Raw genomic sequence first — 20,928 nt, 5'->3', positions numbered from 1 at the left:
CCGCCTGGCGAGCGGTGCAGAGCCGGGTCGCTGTGTGGTGGTGGCTTTTTTGATGTGTCCATCCCCGCTGGGGACACTGTGGAGAGCTCCCTGGGGACACCCATGGGTCCCTCCTGGCCGGGTGACAAACAGGACGGGACCAGGAGGAGATGCAGGGGTGCTCCCTCGGCAATAAAAAAATCCCTGGCAGCTTCTCCCAGCAAAGCTGTGGCCGGTTCCCTCTGTTATAAATGAGAATTTATTCAGCCAGGTTAAAAATAAAAAATAATTTTATTAGCGGTCAAATTCTATCTAGCCAGCCATGGAAAAAGACAGAGCCGAGCCCGGGGTCAGCCCTGGGTGTGCAACAAGAATTCAGCCTCAGCAGAGGTTTCCCCTATGCCCACACACCTCCATCCTGGCCCAAGCGGTTTTTATAGGAAAATTCCGCCTGAGGCCAAGATTTCAGCAATCAGTCTTTTCTTCTATTCAGAGTCCACAGGTTAATAAGATTTTCCTTTTTGGTGATGAGGAGGAATAATTCAATGTCCAGAGTAGGTGAATCCCTGATGAGATTTACAGGAAGGCTGCATTCACATGGATCTGTCTGAGGATTTCCACGAGATCCATCTTGGGCCATTTATGCGATGATCAGCACCCGATGATCAATACCTGGAGTCCCATGGAGTCCAGCCTTGGCCCATCTCCTGGCCCAGCCACATCCTTTTACTTGTAAATCAGTTTCCAATATACACCCGGACTCACCTGCAAAGGGGGGGAACTAATACAAACGGGCATAATCTAACAAGTATCCAATATTCCATATTTCATACAAGGGATGGCGTGAATTATATTTACTACACATAACAGCTCCTTCAGCAAGCCCAGTGCCTCTGTGCCAGGCAAAAAGGGACCTCTGCCCTGCTCAGAAAGCATCAGTGACTAGCTCAGCTCTGCTCTCAGCAGCACCAGGCTGGAAGCGCTCACGGAGGCTCCTTCTGGACCTGCCCATCCTCCTCCGAGGTGTTCCACAGCTCCGGCACGAAACCACCGAGTAAATAAAGATAAGGCTCTTACTCACCGCTGCCCACGTGAATCAGCGCTGGGTCCCTTAGGGCAGCCAAAGGAAAACGCTCCGTTTTTCCCAGCCCTCTGCCAACTAAAAAAAGCAATGCTGGCTGTCCCCTCGCCCTTGCTCTGGGCTGTGCCGGCGGCGCTGAGCTGCCAGAGCCCGGCACGGGAATCTTTGCCAAGCAGCTGCAGCAGAGCAGAGCCCGGGCTGTGCTCTCGCAGCCTTGGCTGCTTTTCTGCATCTCTCCTCCTCTGCCAAAGCATCCGCACGCAGGGGAACGGCACGAGTGGGGAAGGCAGCGAGGAGAGGCTGGCAGAGAGGGGATGGAGCAGAACGCCACCAGCTCGGCCCCTGCCGGGTCCACAGGGGCTCAGGAGTGTTATGTGTAGTGAATATAATTCACGCCATCCCTTGTATGAAATATGGAATATTGGATACTTGTTAGATTATGCCCGTTGTATTAGTTCCCCCCCTTTGCAGGTGAGTCCGGGTGTATATTGGAAACTGATTTACAAATAAAAGGATGTGGCTGTCATCGGTGCTGATCATCGCATAAATGGCCCAAGATGGATCTCGTGGAAATCCTCAGACAGATCCATGTGAATGCAGCCTTCCCGTAAACTCTCATCAGGGATTCACCTACTCCGGACATTGAATTATTTCTCCTCATCACCAAAAAAAGAAAATCTTATTAACCTATAGACTCTGAATAGAAGAAAAGACTGATTGCTGAAATCTTGGCCTCAGGCGGAATTTTCCCTATAAAAACCGCTTGGGCCAGGATGGAGGTGTGTGGGCATAGGGGAAACCTCTCCTGAGGCTGAATTCTTGTTGCACACCCAGGGCTGACCCCGGGCTCGGCTCTGTCTTTTTCCGTGGCTGGCTAGATAGAATTTGACCGCTAATAAAATTATTTTTTATTTTTAATCTGGCTGAATAAATTCTCATTTATAACAGGAGGATCCACATCCCGGGCTGAGCCCTTGCTCAGCGCTGAGAAGCAGCAGATGCAGCCTGTACCCTGCAGGGAGCATGGCAGGGGGCTGGGATGCTCCTCCAGGACCTCTGGATTCCTACAGGGATTCAGGGATCTGCTCCTGGAGTGGAGCACCCAGGACAACACCCCACTGGGGGAACAGGCCACTGTGTCCAGCTGGGCTCTGGTGGGACACCCGGGCAGGTTTGATTCCCCATCCCAGGTTGGACAGGCCTTGGAGCAATGTGCTCTGGCAGAAAGTGCCCCTATCCACGGCAGGGAATGGGATAAGATGGGCTTTGATGTCCCTTCCAACCCAAACCTTTTGGGATTCCACAAGAATGGGAGCTCCTGGTGGGAGAGGGCAGGAACAGAGGCAGAGCTGGCATCCCCCAGCCTGCTCCCCTTGCAGGGCACACGTGTTGCTGCGTGATGGATGTTTGCTCTGTACCAACCCAGGAGCCGAAATAAATTGCAGCTATACAATGAAGAGGCACTTTATTGCTCAGGCATTAGGCAAAGCTAATGTAATCCGAACCGATATTGAATACAAATCCTTGGCTGTGACTCACCCTGCTATTACATTGTGTTCTGCAGAGCAGCCGCGTGCCATCAGAGTCAGGCTTTAGGGAAAAATAAGAAAGGAACAAGCTTTTCTCTCTCCCCGTGAAAGACAGCTGCAATGACGGCCAAATCACCCAATCATTGCCTTAATTAATAATTATTTGGAGCCTCCTGGGATTGATTGGATCATTATGACACCAAGTGAAGCCTGAAGAAGAGCTCCGGGGGGAAGATGGTGCTGATTCCATGCTCACTTTGGCTCTCTCACGTACAGAGGGAGCATATCAAAGCTCCAGGAGCTCACAGGGGCAGAGAATCTGCATTTTTCCTGGGATAACTCATTCCTGCGACCAACACCAGCCTTTACAACCATCACCTGCTCTTTCTGCCTGAAGCCCAGCATGAGGCCTTTCCCCTGTGCCAGGGCAGAGCTGCAGCAGAAGGATGAGGGGAGAGGGGGGTTTTATTCCCCCAGCCTTCCTCAATCATCTTCCTCTGTCCCTGAGACTGGAGCTGGGCTCCTGCTGGTTTCAGGTGCCACGTTGATGCACAGCCAGCAGCCAGGACTGGGGGTTGCACTGCCAGGGCATCCTTCCCCTCTGGGAATGGGGGTGTTGAGGAGACACTGATGAATCAAGACCCCAAATAGTCCTGCAAGGCAGGGGCTGTCTCTGCCCCATGCTCTGTGAGGTTTAGAGGCCAGCACAGCCTTGTGCTGAGTTAGGAAATCTCACCACGCCTGAGCTCAACGCTAATGCAGCCCTTGATCCTGCAGCCAGCACTGCAAATCTTCTCTCTGATACAGCCAGGAGCCTTCCCCTGCTCAAACTCTCATTCTCCCTTCAGGAGCACACAAACTTGGGTAAACCAATTTGTGTCCCCCCTGGGCCATGAACCCCAGAGCATCTCAGCATCTTCAGCAGTGCTGGAGGGCAGAGTCCAGCTCCACTCAGCCCCTGGATCCCTGATCCCTTGCCAAAAGTGTACCCAGGCACCCCTGAGAAGAGCCTGCTCATCCTCTACACTGCTGCACAGAACTCCTTGAAGCGTGCCAAGAAAATAAACATGGTCCCTGAAAGAAAAATCCAAATCCCTCCCACTCCTGTGCTGGATCATCCCCCTTTGGATATCCACGCTGTGAGCACACGGGGATGAGCTAACCATGAGTGCTGAGCGTGGAAAAGGCTCTCCAGCACACTGAGGTGTCTCCCCTGGCTGCAGACACATTTCTAGCCCTTGGCTGCTTTGGATCATCTCAGGGGCTCCTTCTGAGAGCTGGAAATGGATCGTTGGAGCTGGATAGAGACCAGCAAGGAGCACCCCAAGCTCTGTCTGGCTCCCAGTGCCTCAGGCCACGCTGCAGTGATGAACACACCTGCTGCTTCCCTGGCCTTGGGGAAGAGGAAATAAATCACTCACAGAAGCAGGTTAGATGTAAAAGGAAAGAAAAAGAACCTAAAAAAGCAAACGTTATTTTTTGACTCTACTATATATATAGAATAGCAAAAGTGACAGTGGGTTGGAGGGTGAAACTGCCACCTCTCCAGTTACACTGGTCAAACCAACAGTTCATCAATTCTCCCTACTCACAAAGAAGAATGCAAAGCAATCATTATTTACATGAACATGCGTGAGAAAACTCAGTTGAAATACGTAAATATTAGAAGACATAAGGACTTTTAAAACAATCATTATTTACATGAACATGCATGAGAAAACTCAGTTGAAATACCTAAATATTAGAAGACATAAGAGCTTTTAAAAACCCTTTAGGACTCTCGAAAGAACAGGGTGACAGGAATGAACGTTCCTCACACTGCCAGCAAAGCCCCCAGTGAAGGCAATAAGTCATCTGCTCCCCTCCTTCCCTCACAGTGCACCCCTGCTTAATGAGCTCATCCATCAACAGGATTTTTGGAGGCTGTCAGCTTGGTTCAGGGTGGAAGACTCAGCATCAGCCACAGGGATCTGGCAGGGTCTGAGGAAGGGGCAGAGGCACCCGGTGCTTCCCAGAGCAGCCCTGAGCCCTGTCCCACCAGCCCTGCCCATCCCACAAAGGCCTCTGCTGCCAGGCCAGGATGCTCGAGGCTTTCTGGGCACAGAGCACTGATCCAGGCACTGGGAATGGCCTTTTCCTGGCCGTGCTGCTGCTGTGGCACAGGGAATGCCATGTGCAGCACTCCTGGGCTGCTCCCTGCAAAGGTCAGGCTGGCAGAGCGCAGTGGCCAGGAAAATCTCCCAGCCCCCAGCCCTGGGCCAGCCCCCAGCTGATTTATTTGCCCTCTGACAAGCACGGGAAGCAGAGCAGAACCAGGGAGGTGCAGGGGCAGTGGGATGAAAGGGGATGAAAGGGGATGGCAAGACTGGGAGGGACCAGAAATACCTGGAAGGTTTGAACTTCAGAGAATGGGTCTAATATGCGAATAAGTGCATTTTCCACAGTGCTGTGCACGGCAGGAGGGCAGGCAGGGCAGGCAGGGCTGCTGCTGAGTGGCTTCTGCACCGTGAAATCAATCCCACCCAGCACACACAGGCTCCTTCTGCCAGGAATCCTTCCCGGGTCTCGCTGGCCCACCTCTGGCTGACACCCACAGCTCGCAAATGGAATTAGAGCAGTGATGAGTAAATGGAGACATTTTTCCTCAGAGAGGCAAAAAAGCTTATGAAAGTGAGGAAAATGACAGGGGTTTAGGGAGGGACAGAGCAGTGTTGAAGCAGCACCCAGGGCGCTCAGAACTGGAGTCCCCAAATGAGAGGGTGAGGATGCCCTGGACAGGACACCCATGTGTTTATTCCCAATTTGAGCCCCTCGACTCATCCTTTCTGCCCATCCATCTCCTCTGGGCTCCCCACTGGGATAGCCCAGAGATGTGGCTCACCTGGGGCTGCCACCCACCCACCCTCCCTCCCCAAGTACCAACACAATGCCACACTCCCAGCTCTGCTTATCTGCTGCCAGGCTGACCAGCTCTGGCTGTAATTTCATGCTGTTATAAGCAATCACACTTGTAAAGCAAAAATCACGGCTGTGTTTCATGGCACAGAATGTGAAGGAGGCTTTTAAGTGCTGGAGAAATCCCAGCTGATGGCTCATCCCTCTATCCCTCTGCTGGCTCCGCTTCATCTCAATGTCCGGACATCCCCGCAGCCACCCCCTCACCCACAGCTTTTAGAGCATCCACAGATAATAATTTCTTCCTAATATTTAATCTAAACATACACTCCTTCAGCTAAAACCTGTTCTCACTTACCCCAGCACTGCACACCCTTGTAAAAGCCCTCCCCATCCTCAGCCTCCTGCACAGCAGCAGCTCTGGAAGGGGTAACCCTGCTTTTTTAGCAGCTCAGTATCAAGTTCCAGGTGGAAGCAAGACTCAGAACGATCCTGGGGTGGTTCCTCAGCCTGTGCCAGGTGGGACAAGTGGGCAGAGGATGGGTGGCAGCTCTGTGTCCCGTGCCATGGAGAGGCAGGACCTTCCCGGGGGCACAGGCACTGCTCCCAGCGTGCTGCAGCTGCAGGAATCCGTGCCTTCTCTCACCAAAACCCCTGCAGGGGGACGGGCAGCAGCCACAGCCCTGGGCAGTCACAGATAATAATTTCTTCCTAATATTAAATCTAAACATACCCTCCTTCAGCTAAAACCTGTTCTCACTTACCCCAGCACTGCACACCCTTGTAAAAGCCCTCCCCATCCTAAGCCTCCTGCACAGCAGCAGCTCTGGAAGGGGTAACCCTGCATTTTTAGCAGCTCTCAGTACCAAGACTGAGCTGGAATCGAGAATCTCCCCCCTGGCTGTGATCCACACCTGCCCTGGGCTCCCAAACCTCCTCGGTGCTGCCCAGTGGTGGATGTGGGGCGTGGAGGGGACAGGGCTGTCCTGTGTCCCCCTCCCTCTGTGCTCAGGGACGTGGATGCTCCCCGGTTGTGCCTGTCACTGTGTCACACAGCCTGGCACGGGCACCTTGTTCGACAGGCGGGGAATGTGCCGCGTGTTTTGGGAAGGAACCAAAACTCCGTATGGCGCTCTCCATCTGGGCTGAAAGGTTGCCTGGAAGGAAGGAAGGACAGCCAAGAGTGCAGACCACTGTCCCAGGGTGACAAAACCTGCTCTGGCTTCCCACCCAGCCCCTACTTCCGTGTGCCACTGCCCCCACCAGGGTCGGGGAGAGGGGCTGGGAGCCCCGGTTGTGACAGCCGGGTGACACGGGGAGGAGGGACCGCGGAGGGCAGCCAGGAAAGGAGGGAGGTGATGTTCCCCTCCTTGTACAGCCCCCTGAATATCAGGCTAGCTCAGAGGTCCGAGGCTGTGAGGGGAGGAATATGAGGAGATGGCAAAGATTTCCAAAAGAGGCTCTTACCCCGATATGTTGGTTCAGCTCTCTTTATTCTGTGGTGTCCATGTGGAGAGCGGAGCAAAGAGAACGAACAGGGAATGTCAGGGGTCTGTACAGACTTTGGACAGGGTGGGCTTCCCTGGCTCTCCACCAACCCCGTTGGGGCAGGAAGGAGGGTCCAGGGTTATCTGATCAGAGTCACAGGGTCCCGGGGAAGGGGAAATAGAGTGCCCATGGGCTCACTGTGACAGGGAGGGATGTGGGGCTGCAGTGATGCAGCTCTGCAGCTCTTTGGCCGAGCAGGGGAGGACTGGGAGCAGCTCGGCTGAGCCCTGGTGTTCCACTCTGCTCAGGACATGCCTGTCGCTGTTGGGGCAGGATGGGAATGAAGAGAATCTGACCAGATTAGAAGGCTGTTGAGAGTAAAACTCCCCTTTATTCAAAATATGCTGCTCTTTTATATAGAGCTTTGTGAGGACCAAATTTGTTGGCTTTGAAGTGAAAACAACTCACAGCATTGGTGCAGAGTGCTTGACGCACAGTGATAAAACTTAACTATAAACAAAAACAAGAAAGATAAAGAATTATTTACATTATTCTCCAGCTCTTTCCCAGGCTTTTTGCCTGGCTAGAAACTCTCAGTTTCTTTCTTTGACTGAATCTGAGTCGCACACATGCCTTTTCCCCATTCTGCAGGACTCTGTGACTCTGATCAGATAACCCTGGACCCCTCCTTCCTGCCCTGACGGGGTTGGTGGAGAGCCAAGAAGCCCTCCCTGTCCAAAGCCTGGATACACCCCTGACATTTCCTGTTTGTTCTCTTTGCTCCGCTCTTTCCCTTGGACATCACAGAATAAAGAGAGCTGGATAACATCTATCGGGGTGAGAGCCTCTTTTGGAAATCTTTGCCCATTCTCCTGATGTTCCTCCTCTCAAGGCCTCAGATCTCTGGGCTAGTCTGATGATTTAGGGGCTGAGAGAGGGGGAAATGTCACCCTGGGGCTCTGGGGGAGGTGGGGAAGAGTTTCTCTGCCTTTGGCTGGCGATTTTCAGCCCTGAGCTGGCATGGGGAGGCTGCAGCCTGTGGATCTCTGGCAGGGAGGGGCTGCAAACGCTGCAGCTTTCCTCCAAGCTGTGAGGTGGCTCTGACACCCTGCCCAGGGACAGCCCCCACAGCTTTGATTTCCACTCTTGCATCTCTGGACAGTTGAGAGTGGGGAAATGCAATGGAAAATCTTTTGTAAGGGCGATAACTCTCCCCAGTTGTGTCATTTAGATCAACGCAAGGCAGGTCTGTGAGGAAAAGGTCGTTGTAATGAGAGGTGGGAAGCTCCATGGGATGTCAGCATGGCTGGCCCTTGGCTGGCTCTGACACCCCAGAAACCCCCAGATCCAGCTGGGCTTCATCCTGGACCCTGCCACCGTCCTCACCTGACCCCATCCTTCCCCTGCTGCCAGGAGGGATGGGGCTGCCATGGACCCACAGCTTTTGGCAGCTTTCTGCCCTCCCAGTCTCCCACCAAAGCCTCCTGCAGATCCTTCCCTCCTCCAGCACCTCCCCAGCCCTGTGAATTTTCTCCTCCTGCAGCAACCAAAGGAAAACCTGGAGAGTTTTCAGCAGGAGACCATGTATTTTCCACCTCTGCATGTCCTGAGGGGAATTCCTGCTTTCCATTTTATTGATGTTCATAATCCAGACTTGGGTGTAGCCAGGCTCCCCTCTGGGGGGAGATTTATTACCTGTGCTCATGTGGCTCCTGCCAGGACTCCTCCCAGTGGTGCTGTGTCCAGCAAGTCACCAGCTTGTCCTGGGGCTGTGAGGATCAGGAGGAGCTGCTTGGCACTTCCCTCCTCCCATCTGTCTCCAACAGCAGGGAAACAAAGCCTGTGGAGGGTGGGGAAGAGCTGGCAGTGCTCAGGACCCTCCTGAGCTTGGTTAAAGCTTGGGCTCAAAGATCTTAGAGGTTTTATCCAACCAAAATTCTGTGATTGACACCCATGAGCTTCCCGTGCCCTCACCCTCCACCTTCCCTGGGCAGCCTGGGCACCCCAGAGCCTGGGCAGGATCCTGCTGGGTGAGCCCTGTGCTGGCAGGGCCATGCCATGCAGAGCCAGCCTCATCTCTGTCGGAATCTGAGGTATTGATGATCCCGAGATTGTAGAAAATCTGTCTTTCTGCCCTGCTGCCAAAGCAGAAGCCATCATTGGTCTGTGCTGGTTTCCAGGTTGTTTATTCTGTTTATCTCTCACATGTTCTGCTGCCCTGCCCAGCTCTGTCCTGCAGGGCAGCGTGTGGGGCTCTGCCCTCAGTGGGATGTGACAAACATTAAATACCAGAAACTCCCTGGGCTGGATTTACAATAACGTGCCAATATCTGTCACCTACATTGGACAGTGTGTCCCCAGCCTGAACCAACAGGAAAATGCCAACACCACAGTGAGACATGGAGGGCATGAAGAAGGAGAAAAAGGACAAGGCACACCCAATTTCCTCCATCTTGTCCTCTTTGGACCCCTCATCTAGAATCCTAAAATTTTACTTTTGCACCCGTGCCACACTTAATTATGACTCATATCAAACACTCAGAGCTTGTAATTCATCCTGTAGGATTGAAAACTCCTTTCCATTGACAGAGATCACAGACAGTGTCTCTGGGGGCTCTGTCCAGGGGGGTTCCTGACCCCTGCCAGGGTGCCAGGCCTGCCAGGGCAGCCAGAGGGAAGCTCTGGATTCCCACAATCTCAGGAGAGGGATTATTGATCTGCATCTGGCACCAGGGCCAAAGCCTGCTGAAAGTGTAATGAATTGATCAGTAAGTGCTCTGAGATCCCAGATGAAAGAGCCACGTAATTACCAAGTATCATCCAGTTGCCCTGGCAGTAATTGTGATAACGGCTCAGGGTTTGCACTGGGAGGCAGAATTACCTTGGTGCTTAATGTCACCCTCCAGGGACAGACCTGTCCTCCCCCTGCCACTACCCTAGAAGGACATGCACTCACACCAAATGACTGTAAAAAAAATCTTGCTAGTATAATTCTTACAGATCCACAAGGTGTGGAGGGGACTGGAGAGAAACAAAACCCCTCTGTGCATCCCCTGGGATGCTGGGCCCTGTGGAGATGCTGGAGGGTGGCCAGGAGGGTGCAGGGCTGGGGGGCTGCTCTCCAGAGTCAGAGCAGAGAAAGGATCTCTGGCTCCCAAAATCACTGAGGTTGGCCAGGACCACTGGAGATTTCATCGGAGAAGATCACCAGGACTGTGGGAGCCTGATGAACACCTCAGAATTTCCAGAGGAAGACACTGGAACCTAAAAACCGTGGCTCCAGAATTTCTGATTACACAGAAATTCAGCTCCTTGTGGTATTCTCTGACAATTCCCAGCCTTATTTTAGATTTTTACGCTCTGCCATAAAAGCAGTTATAGTAAATTATTAGACCTGCATGTGGGCTGTCAGGAGGCTTCTTCCTATTAAATCCCCCACAATGTTGTGTCCTCCCTGCGCTCAGCTGGGCCATGTGTCCCATGTCCCTCCAGCCCCAGCCCCTCAGCCCTCAGGGCCACCAAAAATCTGGGTGCAGCACCTTTCCCAAGGAGCTTTTTCCAGGTGGGAATCAAAACCAGTCCTCACTGTGTCATCCCAATGGCCAGCTCAGGGAGAGTGGAGCAGGATTTGCTTCCACTGCCAAACACAAAGCAAAAGCTGATCTCCCGGGTGCTGGGGAGATGTTTACAAATTTCCCTGGTTTATTCCATTAACCCCGTGGCTGCTCAGGGATCTCGGCAGTGCTGGCTGCAATGAAGTGACCTCCTCTAACCTGCAGCATCCTTCCCACTCTCCCAGCCACAGCCTGAGCAGCTCTGAGCTCTGGAGCCATCTCCGGGTGACAGGATGGGGACAGGGGCATCTCCCGGGGGTCACAGAGAGCTGAGCTGCCGTGGGACACGCCCGTGTCACTCAGCTGACACACACACAGTGACTCAGGGCCTCACACACGCGTTACCTGCAGCTGGAAATGTCTCCCACAGGGCTGGAATTGGGGTGGGATGGGATGGGATGGGATGGGATGGGATGGGATGGGATGGGATGGGATGGGATGGGATGGGATGGGATAGGAACCGTGCTCAGAACCATCCTGGGGTGGTTCCTCAGCCTGTGCCAGGTGGGACAAGTGGGCAGAGGATGGGTGGCAGCTCTGTGTCCCGTGCCATGGACCTTCCCGGGGGGCACAGGCTCTGCTCCCAGCGTGCTGCAGCTGCAGGAATCCGTGCCTTCTCTCACCAAAACCCCTGCAGGGGGACGGGCAGCAGCAGCCACAGCCCTGGGCAGCGAGGTCGGTGTTCCCTGGCGGCTGGCTCGCGTTTGGGATGCATTCCCTAAAAATCCCGCGGCAGCTTGTGCTGCATTTCCCACCGCGCCGCTGCCACGCTGCAGCTCTGCCAGCACCCCACACATGCTGATGGCTGCTCCTCCTCCTCTTCCTCCTCCTCCTCCTCCTCCTCCTCCCCAGCCTTCCTCCCCTCTCCGAATCCTGCCCAGCTCCCTGTGGATCCTTTGGGGCTGCTGTGGCACCGTGCCGGGATCTCTGCCCAACCCTCCCAAAATATTCAGAGCAACCCCCTGGGTTGCTCCATGGCCTGGAGCTCAGGGGACACCCAGGGATGAGTCCCTGCAGGAAATCCCGGCTGGATGGAGCATCGGGAGCCACGTTATCCCTCCCATGGCCACAAAGCCCTGAGAGGTGCCGGGAGCCGGGGCACGGCTGCCCCGGAGGAGGAGATGATCCAGGGCGTGCCGGGGGTTTATTGCCGGCCTCTCATCACGGCGAGACACGCAGGAGGTCCAGCGAGCTCCATAACAGCTCTGCACAAGTGAAATGTTGTTCCTCGGTTAGAGTTGTTATCCCTGTGAGCTCACGGAGCTGCAGGATGGGCAGTGGCTCTGCCCCGGGGGGTGACACCGCGCATGGGGACCCCTCCTCCAAGTCCCCAGCCCGGGGTAGAGTGTGAGGACACCAGCACAGTGTGGGGACTGTGTTTTAGGGCTTTTCCTCTTTAAACAACCCCAGATCCTCCAGCCGAAGCCTCCCGGGAGGCGGAGGGACGAGGCTGGAGGCGGTTAATGGCTCTCCACCTGCGGGAGCTGCGGAAACGCTCCCAGCAAAGCACGGGCTCTGCTCCAAGCTCTTACAAGCTAATCAATGAAACATCACAGCTTGGGAGCCGGGGCAGAGCAAAGCAGCACAGTATGGATTTTATTTTTTCATGCAAAGAGCTTTAGTGCAAATCCCCTTTTTTTCCCCCCCACAAAGAGTGCAAGCAGCCTCTGCAGAGAAAGCCAAGCCTGGGGCACCAGGAAGGACACAGGGGTGGGCTGGGAGGGGGCTGTCACCTCCCCTGGGAGGCACAGCCACAGGTAGTGCCACTGTCCTGCTCCTTGTGCCACCCACTTCAGGGATTCTGGTGCCTGGGTGGTGCAGGTGTGGCCCTGCTGGCCCAAGGCTTTGCTGCCCAGGCCACAGACACCATCAGGAGGGGCTTTGTGGGGCTGCCACTGCCTCTGCAGAGCTGGGGGCGAGCAAAGCAGCACTCCCTGCTCTGGCTGCAGGAGGTTTCTGGGACCTGAACGATGCCACCTGCTTTAGCCACTGCAGAGGGACCCTGCAGTCCCTGGGAGCCTCCAACCCCTGTTTCATGGCACAGAAATGAGTGGCTGGACTGCTTTGGCAGAATAATTGGCTCTGTGCTGTGTGCCTGCCGGACCTCACTGCCGTAACCAGTCACTGATCCCGGCTCGTGCAGCATCCCCAGGGATTTTTGGTGTTTGCCTGCAGGCCGTGGGAACCCAAGCAGCGACAGAGCAAACGCCAGGTCTGAGCGGGCTCATTAGTAATTCCTCCTTGTGAGGATGATTCTCCTCATCTGTCTGTTCCCGGGATCTGTCAATGAGCCAGTTCATTCCCACTTAGGATGCGCTGTGCTGATCCTGCATCACGCTGGTTCCAGGAGAATGTGCCTGATGCCACATCCAATCCATCACAGCAACCCACGGCAGATACCTCCCTCCCTCCCCCCTCAAATGCATCATCCCCTCAAAGATCACAATCAGCTGTTGGACAAAGCCTGGCTTTCACACTGCCATGGTTACTGGTGCCGAGTGTAATCTGTGATTTCCTTCTTTTCCTTTATTTCCTGTTCCTTTCCCTCCCACCCACTGGTGCTCACCCCCTCTCTCCAGTGTCTCCAACAACTCAGGGATTATTCCCAATCAGCATCACTGAGGAATGCTGATTGCATCAGTTCCTCACAATATGCTTTCCTGATTCCCATGGGGAAATTATTTGAGCCAGACAAATGAAAAATATTTACCTGAGGGCCAAGGTCTGCATCCAGCTCATCCTGTCCTGCAGACACCTCCAGTCTTCCCGGGCACTCCTGCCTGGATCAGGGTGCTGAGCACTGGTGCTGAGCCCTCCAGCCTGGATCAGGAGACTCTGAAATGCACAGAGAGACACTGGTGTGAGGGACAGAGCCAGAGCATTTTCCTGAAGACAATTAATGGACTACAGTGAGTGTAGAGTAATGCAGAGGCAAAGAAATCCCTCTCTCCAGAGGCAGTGGGATAGCACTAAAATCATGCTGCACACTGCCTCACTTCATAAAAACTTCTTGTTATTCCTCAAGGAGGAATTGCAAGAGAGGACAACACTTCTGTGCTCTCCTGGATTTACAAATGCTGTTTTATGTATCAGTGTAATCTCTCTTGCAATTTATATGGGATGCAATGAGTAAACACCAGCAGGCCTGGCAGGAATACTGACTCTGGAATGGAGGACAAGGTAAGAAATCCTCCCCAGAGCAGTTCAAAGGCAGATTTGTCGAAGGCATATTTCTCCAGGATTTGTGGGTATGGTCAGGATGGGGCAACCATGGAGCCACTGGCTGTTCTGTGACTGATGCAAATCCTGCTGGAGCAAAGAACTGAAAATCACAGCGGAAAAGTCTTGAAAAATTTCTGGGACATCACAGCACAGCAGTGAGATGTGGATGCAGCAACCAGAGCAGCACCATTGCCTTGGGAAGGAGCCTGGCAGCCATGGACTGGAGTGGCTGCAAGTGCCTGGAGCTGGTGGGAGCCTCTCCAGGCATTGCCATGAGGAGCTTGAGTTAATTAAGCTCTGAATTGTGAATTATGCATAGAGCATAAAACAATGTCCTGGTTCCTGGCTGGGGAATTAAGGAGCTGTGGGCTCAGGTAGGTGCTGCCAGGCTTCAGTCCCAGGGTACAAGGAGAGCTTTTGCTCCATGGGGGGATGGCTCACTGGGATGTGACACAGGGACTGTGGAGCCGTGCTGGGATGCCCCACACAGGGACACTGAGGGGTGCAGAGGTGACCCTGGGGACACAGCACCCTGTCCCTTCCCTCCAGCCCCACAGGGATGCTGCTGCCTGCCATCCCCTCAGGGGGTTTTTTCCCCCCTCAGCCCCCTCCAAACCCCAGTGGGCAACAGGGAGCCTATTTTCAAGCTGTGCAAAGTCTTCTTCTGTTGACAAGGAACAAGGACTTCCCTCCTGAGCGGGCCCCCAGCTGTGCCCGCTGGCACTGGCTCGGAGGGGCTGGATGCCAGCCTGGCCTCCAGCTCAAACCCCCCATTCAGCAGCGTGTTTGGAAGGCAAAGCAGGGAATCAGCCCCGTTCCCAAAGCCAAAGGCTGGAGTGGCTCTGCCATCTCGGAGGGACAAAGGCCTTTTCTGCCCTGGGACAATATTGCCACTCAGCAGCAGTGTCCCCAGCCTGGGGACGGCTCCTCAGAGCCGCCTTTCAGCTGCACCACGGGGCACCTCTGCTTCCCACTCCAAAGCTGAGGTTATTTTTCCACTTCCTTGTGCCATTGAAGCCCCCCCAGCCGGGGCACTGTGGAAGAGGGGTGAAAACTTCCCAAGGAAGCTGCAGGGAGGAGGCTGCTCCCCTGTGTTGGAATCTGAGGTATTGATGATCCTGAGATTGTAGAAAGTCTCTGTCTTTCTGCTCCGCTGCCAAAGAAGTCATAATTCATCTGTGCTGGTTTCCAGGTTGTTTATTCTGTTTATCTCTACCATGTTCTGCTGCCCTGCCCAGCTCTGTCCTGCAGGGCAGCGTGTGGGGCTCTGCCCTCAGTGGGATGTGACAAACATTAAATACCAGAAACTCCCTGGGCTGCATTTACAAGAACGTGCCAATATCTGTCACCTACGTTGGACAGTGTGTCCCCAGCCTGAACCAACAGAAAAATGCCAACACCACAGTGAAACATGGAGGCCATGAAGAAGAAGGAGAAAAAGGACAAGGCACACCCAATTTCCTCCATCTTGTCCCCTTTGAACCCCTCAGCTAGAATCCTAAAATTTTACTTTTGCACCCGTGCCACACTTAATTATTACTCATATCAAACACTCAGAGCTGGTAATTCATCCTGTAGGATTGAAAACTCTTTTCCATGGCCAGAGATCACAGCCAGTGTCTCTGGGGGCTCTGTCCAGGGGGGTTCCTGACCCCTGCCAGGGTCCCAGGCCTGCCAGGGCAGCCAGAGGAAAGGTCTGTATTCCCACACCCTGTGTGAGCAGAGGGCAGGAGGGGCAGCCTGGCACCCGTGCACACCTCAGGGGAGCCCCATGGAGCAGCTGCATCCTCAGCAGGATTCCTTAGAGTATTTGGGAATGCTCACATGGAGTCAGGGGAATGGGGTTTGTACTGGTGGGGTCTGTCCCCAAAGCACCTCTGTCCCCAAAGCTCCTGTGTCCCCATCTCCCACCAGTGTGGGGGGACAGGAGCTGCCTGTGCGGTCTGTCCCACCCCACTGCAGGGCAGATGCTGCAGGATCCCACCAGGTGGATGCATCCAGGGCTCTGGTGGATGTGTCCATGGCTCCCCAGGCAGTGCCCAGGCTGGTTGGAGCCCCTGGCAGCACTGCCCCTGCCCTCAGCGGGCACGGGGAGCTGCGAGTGGGCAGCGATCGATGGGCACGACCGCGGAGCAAACGCGGCAGCGGCGGCGGCTGCGGCAGCGGCGCCAGAGTAAATGAGAGATTGATTTTCTCGGATCCCGTGGATCTCAGCTGCTGTGACAAGGAGAGTCACAGGCATGGCTGGTGCCGTGGGGCTGTCACCTCCCTGTGCTCCCCGGTGCTGAGGGATTGGGGGATCAGGAACTCGAAATAAAAGCTGCTCTTTGCCAAAAGGCAATGCAGCTCTCCAGGCAGGGGGCTGGCAAGGCTGGGGACATTGGGAAGGACAGGAAAATGGGTGCCCTGTGAGACTCCCACTCTGCTCCCTGTCGTCAGCCCCTTCCCAAACTGCAGTGAGCAGAAAGGCACCGTCTGCCTTTAACATCTTATCTCCAAGCTGCTCTTGCTAAGTCACATCTGACTTAATTATGGTAATTAAGATTGACATTAATACAAGATTAAAATGTGAAATTAAAATTAGCTGTGAAACTTATCTGAGTTTTTAGAGCAGTTATTGATTTTCTCCACTGTTAATCAAAGGTCTGAGGTAATGGCCGATGAACACGGTGCTAATTAGAGCAATGCCCATAAAGTGGCCTCGGGAGATGTTTGTCTTATTTCTTGGAATACCTCAGGTTTCTCACCACGCAAACATCTCTGGCCCTGAGAGCTGCTGAAGGAGCTCAAGGGGCCACGTTCTGTCTGCTCCTGTCGGCGCTGTTGCTGCTGTGGAGCTGAGCTGTGCCATGCCCAGCCATGCCCAGCCATGCCCAGCCATGCCAGGGCTGCAGGAGCTGCTCCAGCTGCAGGGCTTTCAGGGTGCCAGGTCCCAGCTGCAGGCAGAAGGGCCCTGGCGATTCGGGGAGCAGCAGGAGCACAGAAATCCCGGGAGCTGCTGCTCTCCCTCCACACACATCCCGCTGTTTCTCCGGGTGAGATGAGATTTCACAGCCCATGAGGCCTCAGCGCCGGCTGCGGGAGGGAAATGATCCCAATCACATCCCATGGTGCATCCTGTGCTTCATCCCAGCCTGTTACAGTGAGCTCCTGGGCACTCTGTGCCCCTTCCCCGGGACCCTGTGACTCTGATCAGATAACCCTGGACCCTCCTTCCTGCCCCGACAGGTTGGTGGAGAGCCAGGGAAGCCCACCCTGTCCAAAGTCTGTACAGACCCCTGACATTTCCTGTTCATTCTCTTTGCTCCGCTCTCCACATGGACATCACAGAATAAAGAGAGCTGAACCAACATATCGGGGTAAGAGCCTCTTTTGGAAATCTTTGCCATCTCCTGATATTCCTCCCCTCACAGCCTCGGACTCTGGGCTAGCCTGATATTCAGGGGGCTGTGCGAGGGGGGGAACATCACCAGCCCGTGTCCCTGCACACACTCCAGCCTCCCAGCCCACCTGAGCCCCCAGCAAAGGGACAGGAGGACCCCAGGCAGCAGAATTCCCAGCAGCAGGTCCTTCCCCAGGTGAGATGTCCTGGAGTCTGTGACGTGATGCCCATGGGGTGCATCTCATGGGAGCTGGGCCCACCTGCACCCCCTAAGCCTGGCTGAGCAGCTTGAGCCTCACCATTCCCTCTCCGTCACTAACAACTTTTGCCACTTTGTGGGCATTTCTGCATCACAAATACGGTGTTTGGTCTCTTTTCCTGCCTGTTTCCATGGCACTGCTGTTATTATCTGGCTATCTTAGGAGTTTACTACAATGCAGATGAGCACAATAAAAATCACTCAAGGAGAACTGCTAAATGAGGGACAACTCTTATCTTTAGCACCGGCAGGTCGGGAGGGAGGCGAGGCTGGAGCAGAGGGGGAGCAGTGCAGGCTGCACTCGCTGTGCCACAAGCTTTGTTCAACCAAATTAAACCTCTGAGCAGGTGAGTCCCAATTGGGTACGAGTGTAACAGCGTTAAATGACATGCTGCACCTCTCGCCCGCTTTCTCTCTCTTTCTTATTTTGTTCTTCTCGAGCCTGCTGCCCAACTGCTCCCAGCTGGCCGCGGCTGGGAGCGACGCTGGGAATGCAAATGACCTGCCGGCCTCTCCTCAGCATCCCCGGGCTGTTCCTCTGCTTCCAGCGGCGCCGGGGAAGGAGGGAGCTCAGCAGAGCCCGGCGGGGAAAACGCAGCAGGATCAGTCCCCGTGTTTGGACAGTTCCTTGCCTCGGTGTGTTGTGCGTGGTGGCACCGGCGGTGACACCGGAGCGTGATGGTTGTTGCTGAGGTAACGGGATCAGTGTAATTGCTCCCGCAAAGGTAGCGGGGGACTTCTCAGATGGCAGCATCAACAAACTGGCTCTTTAGGGAAGAGGCCGGGCTGCGTCTTGTGCTGTTTGACACGGGTGTTGTGCACTCGTGACATCGCTCTGGCTATTTGACTTGACAGGCGGAGCGGCCGGGAGCACCGGGCGCTCTCACCGGGAGGTGATTCACAGTAAACATTTCAGGGCAGGATTTGAGATTTCAAGAGAACAAAGCCTCTGTTTCTATTCTTCTCAAAGTCACTGTAATTACACCGTGTGCTCTACTGGCTCAGGAGGGGCCTGCTGGGAGCACTGGGCTCGCTGTTCCTGCTGGTGGGATGGGCAGAGGGTTCCTGGGAGGTATCCAGGCACGGTTCCCCTGCAGGCAAGGAAGCTGAGGAGTTGTGGGGCAGGTCCTGAGCAGAGACCGCCTGTGTGCTTCTTGTTCTGCCACTGGACTGAGGGTACCCCAGTGCTCACCCATGGCCACAGTGCCAGCCCAACATTACGGGGGGCCCTAAGCAGCACCCACAAAGTGTGGACTACTGTGTGCTCAGTGCCTCCGTCCCACCGAGGTCAGGCAGGTCACAGCTGCAGCTCCCTCCGAGCCAGGCTTTGCTGGGTCAGAAGCCCCAGAGCATCCCTGATCCCAAGGGAGCCATGGGAGACTCCCCACTGCACCTCTGCCCTATTCACAGCCTGCTTTGGGGGAGCCAGAGGAGAGGGAAGGGGGGTACATCTGGGCTTGAGGAGGGAGTGAGAATGGCTTGGAATGCTGAGGGGGGCTTTGGGTGTAGGGGGTGGGATGCCGAGCAGACTTGCGATGCTGAGAGCGGCCTTGGATGCTGTAGGGGGCTTGGTGACAAGGGGCAGTGAGACGGGACAAGAGACAGGGTGCTGAGGGGCCTGCAGTGGGAGGGCACCGGGAACTCGCGGAGCGGCAAGAAGCCGGGGAGCACGGAGGAAACCACGGGCAACCGTGCGGCCGGGGGGCTGCTGCGGGAGCTGGGCGGTGGGGCCGGGCCGAGCCGGGGGGAGCTGCGGGCGGGGCCGGAGCGGCGGCCGGCGCCCTCCCCCGCCGCTCGCTGCCCGCGCTCCGCTCCGCTCCGGTCCGCCCTCCGCCGCGCCCCCGCTCCGCCGGCAGCGCCCGCCCCCGCCCGGCCCGGCCCCGCTCGGCGCGGAGCGGCTCGCATCGCATCGGCTCCGCTCGGCTCCGCTGGGCTCGCCCCGGCCGCAGGATGCCGGGGCCCCGCGGGCTCTGCCTGCTCGCCCTGCTGCTGCTGGGCACCCCCGCGGCCCCGCGCCCAGGTAAGCGGGGCGGAGCGGGGCGGAGCGGGGCTGCGCGGCTCCCGGGGCCCGCCGCCTCCCGGCTCCGCGGACGGGGCGCCGCCCGGCGCGGGGGGGATGCAGCCGGGACCGGGGAGAGGGGGGGATCGGAGAGGGAAGGGCTGCTGGAACCGGCTGTGCCATCCCCGATCGGGGATGCCCCCTTCCGCTGCTCCCCGGGCCGGGATGAAACTTCTGGCGCTGCGGGAGCGGGGCCCGGCGGAACGCGGAGCTCAGCACCGCGGGGCGGACAGCTCCCGCCGCCCGGGAGCGCTCCGGGAGCCGCGTCCTCACCGGGAGCCCCGCGCCGACGGGGCCGCGGCCTCCCGGGAGCCGTGCCGGACCCTCCGCCTCCCTCCCGCAGGGAGAGCAGCTCCGTGTGTCCCCAGCCCTCCGTGTGTCGCCAGCCCTCCGTGCGTCCCCAGCCCTCCGTGTGTCCCCAGCCCTCCGTGCGTCCCCAGCCCCCGGTGTCCCTCCAGCCCCCACTTCCATGTCCCCACTGGTGTTCCCGCCCCATCGTCTCGGCCAGGGGGTGGCCGTGGGGGCTGAGTGTTTACCCAGGGGCTGTCTGCTCGTTCCACGTGTCCCCCATCCCCACGCAGACCCGCTCCCTCTCTCACTGCCGCGATGCCAGACCTAAGAATAGGCTTCGGGATGTGCTCGCGGGTGACTTGGCAAAGTCACCACAAACTCGTGTGGGGCTCGGAGGCGACTCAAGCGCTGCCTGTGCCCAGTCCCTCGGCACCGCTGGGATGTCAGGACGAGGCAGTCGGGCTCGGGTGTGCGCCTGGGTGGGGTTCCCAGCGTGGATTGTTCGGTGGGAGAAGGGAGAGGCCGGTGTGTGCTGCAGTGTGCTCGGGGCCTGAGGCTGCCCTCCGGGGCTGGCAGGGTGTTTGTAGCAAACACCAGCAGCTCCTGGTGTCAGGAGTGCTGTGCGGTGCTGTCTGCTCACTCCAGCCCCTGCTCTCGTGGTCAGATTGCATTAAATGACTTTGACTTTTCCGTCTGAAACCTGGCTCTCCAGACAGGAACTGTATTACAGAATCCTTCCTTTCTGGGCAGCAAACCAGCAGTGGATGTAGACGGTGGCATTTCTCCCTCACCTGCATGGGTTTGTGTTCTGTGTACGTGTGGAGGAATCAGATGTGAAGTCCCTGCCAGTTCTGGCATCCTGTTCCAGCCAGGGGACGCAGAGAGAGGCACGGTCCTCTGGTGTGTTACACAAACGCTCTGCTCCGGGCTGCCGGTGCTCTGTGCGAGAGCAGCGACCATCCCGGGCTCCCCGGGGGCCTGGGGGGCTGGGAAGCAAAGCCAGCAAAGCACAGGCCCAGGCAGGGCTCTCAGCTCCCTCACTGCCTCGTGTGCTGAGGCAGGAGGGCTGCCCCAGTCCCGCTGGGAGCATCAGCAGGCAGTCCAGCTCCCGGGAACAGGATTTGGCACG

The 20,928-nt window shown here is 56.2% G+C and overlaps 1 protein-coding gene and 1 long non-coding RNA gene across 3 annotated transcripts in view; one reads left to right on the top strand and one right to left on the bottom strand.

Moving 5' to 3' along the window:
* Positions 1–251: 251 nt before the first annotated feature.
* On the bottom strand, positions 252–8,072 carry LOC116184195 (uncharacterized). The gene is made up of 2 exons (XR_004148951.3): positions 1,061–8,072; positions 252–744 (listed from the first exon to the last, which is right to left on the bottom strand). It is a non-coding gene; the product is annotated as an uncharacterized LOC116184195 (long non-coding RNA).
* Positions 8,073–19,246: 11,174 nt separating this feature from the next.
* SEZ6L (seizure related 6 homolog like) overlaps positions 19,247–20,928 on the top strand; it is a 39,256-nt gene continuing 37,574 nt past the window's right edge. Inside the window, exon 1 of one of the 2 annotated variants that reach the window (XM_021544713.4) lies at positions 19,247–19,469. In XM_021544713.4, the coding sequence (XP_021400388.3) occupies positions 19,400–19,469 (70 nt within the window). In that variant the 5' untranslated portion in view covers positions 19,247–19,399. The remainder of the gene's footprint in view (positions 19,470–20,928) is intronic. The other variant, XM_021544714.4, reaches the window with a different exon arrangement.

The sequence above is a fragment of the Lonchura striata genome, chromosome 15, assembly GCF_050655825.1.
Source record: "Lonchura striata isolate lonStrDom1 chromosome 15, ASM5065582v1, whole genome shotgun sequence".
NCBI classification, from domain to species: domain Eukaryota; kingdom Metazoa; phylum Chordata; class Aves; order Passeriformes; family Estrildidae; genus Lonchura; species Lonchura striata.
Note: the sequence above shows the minus strand (reverse complement) of the source record. Positions and strands in the feature narration are given on the sequence as shown.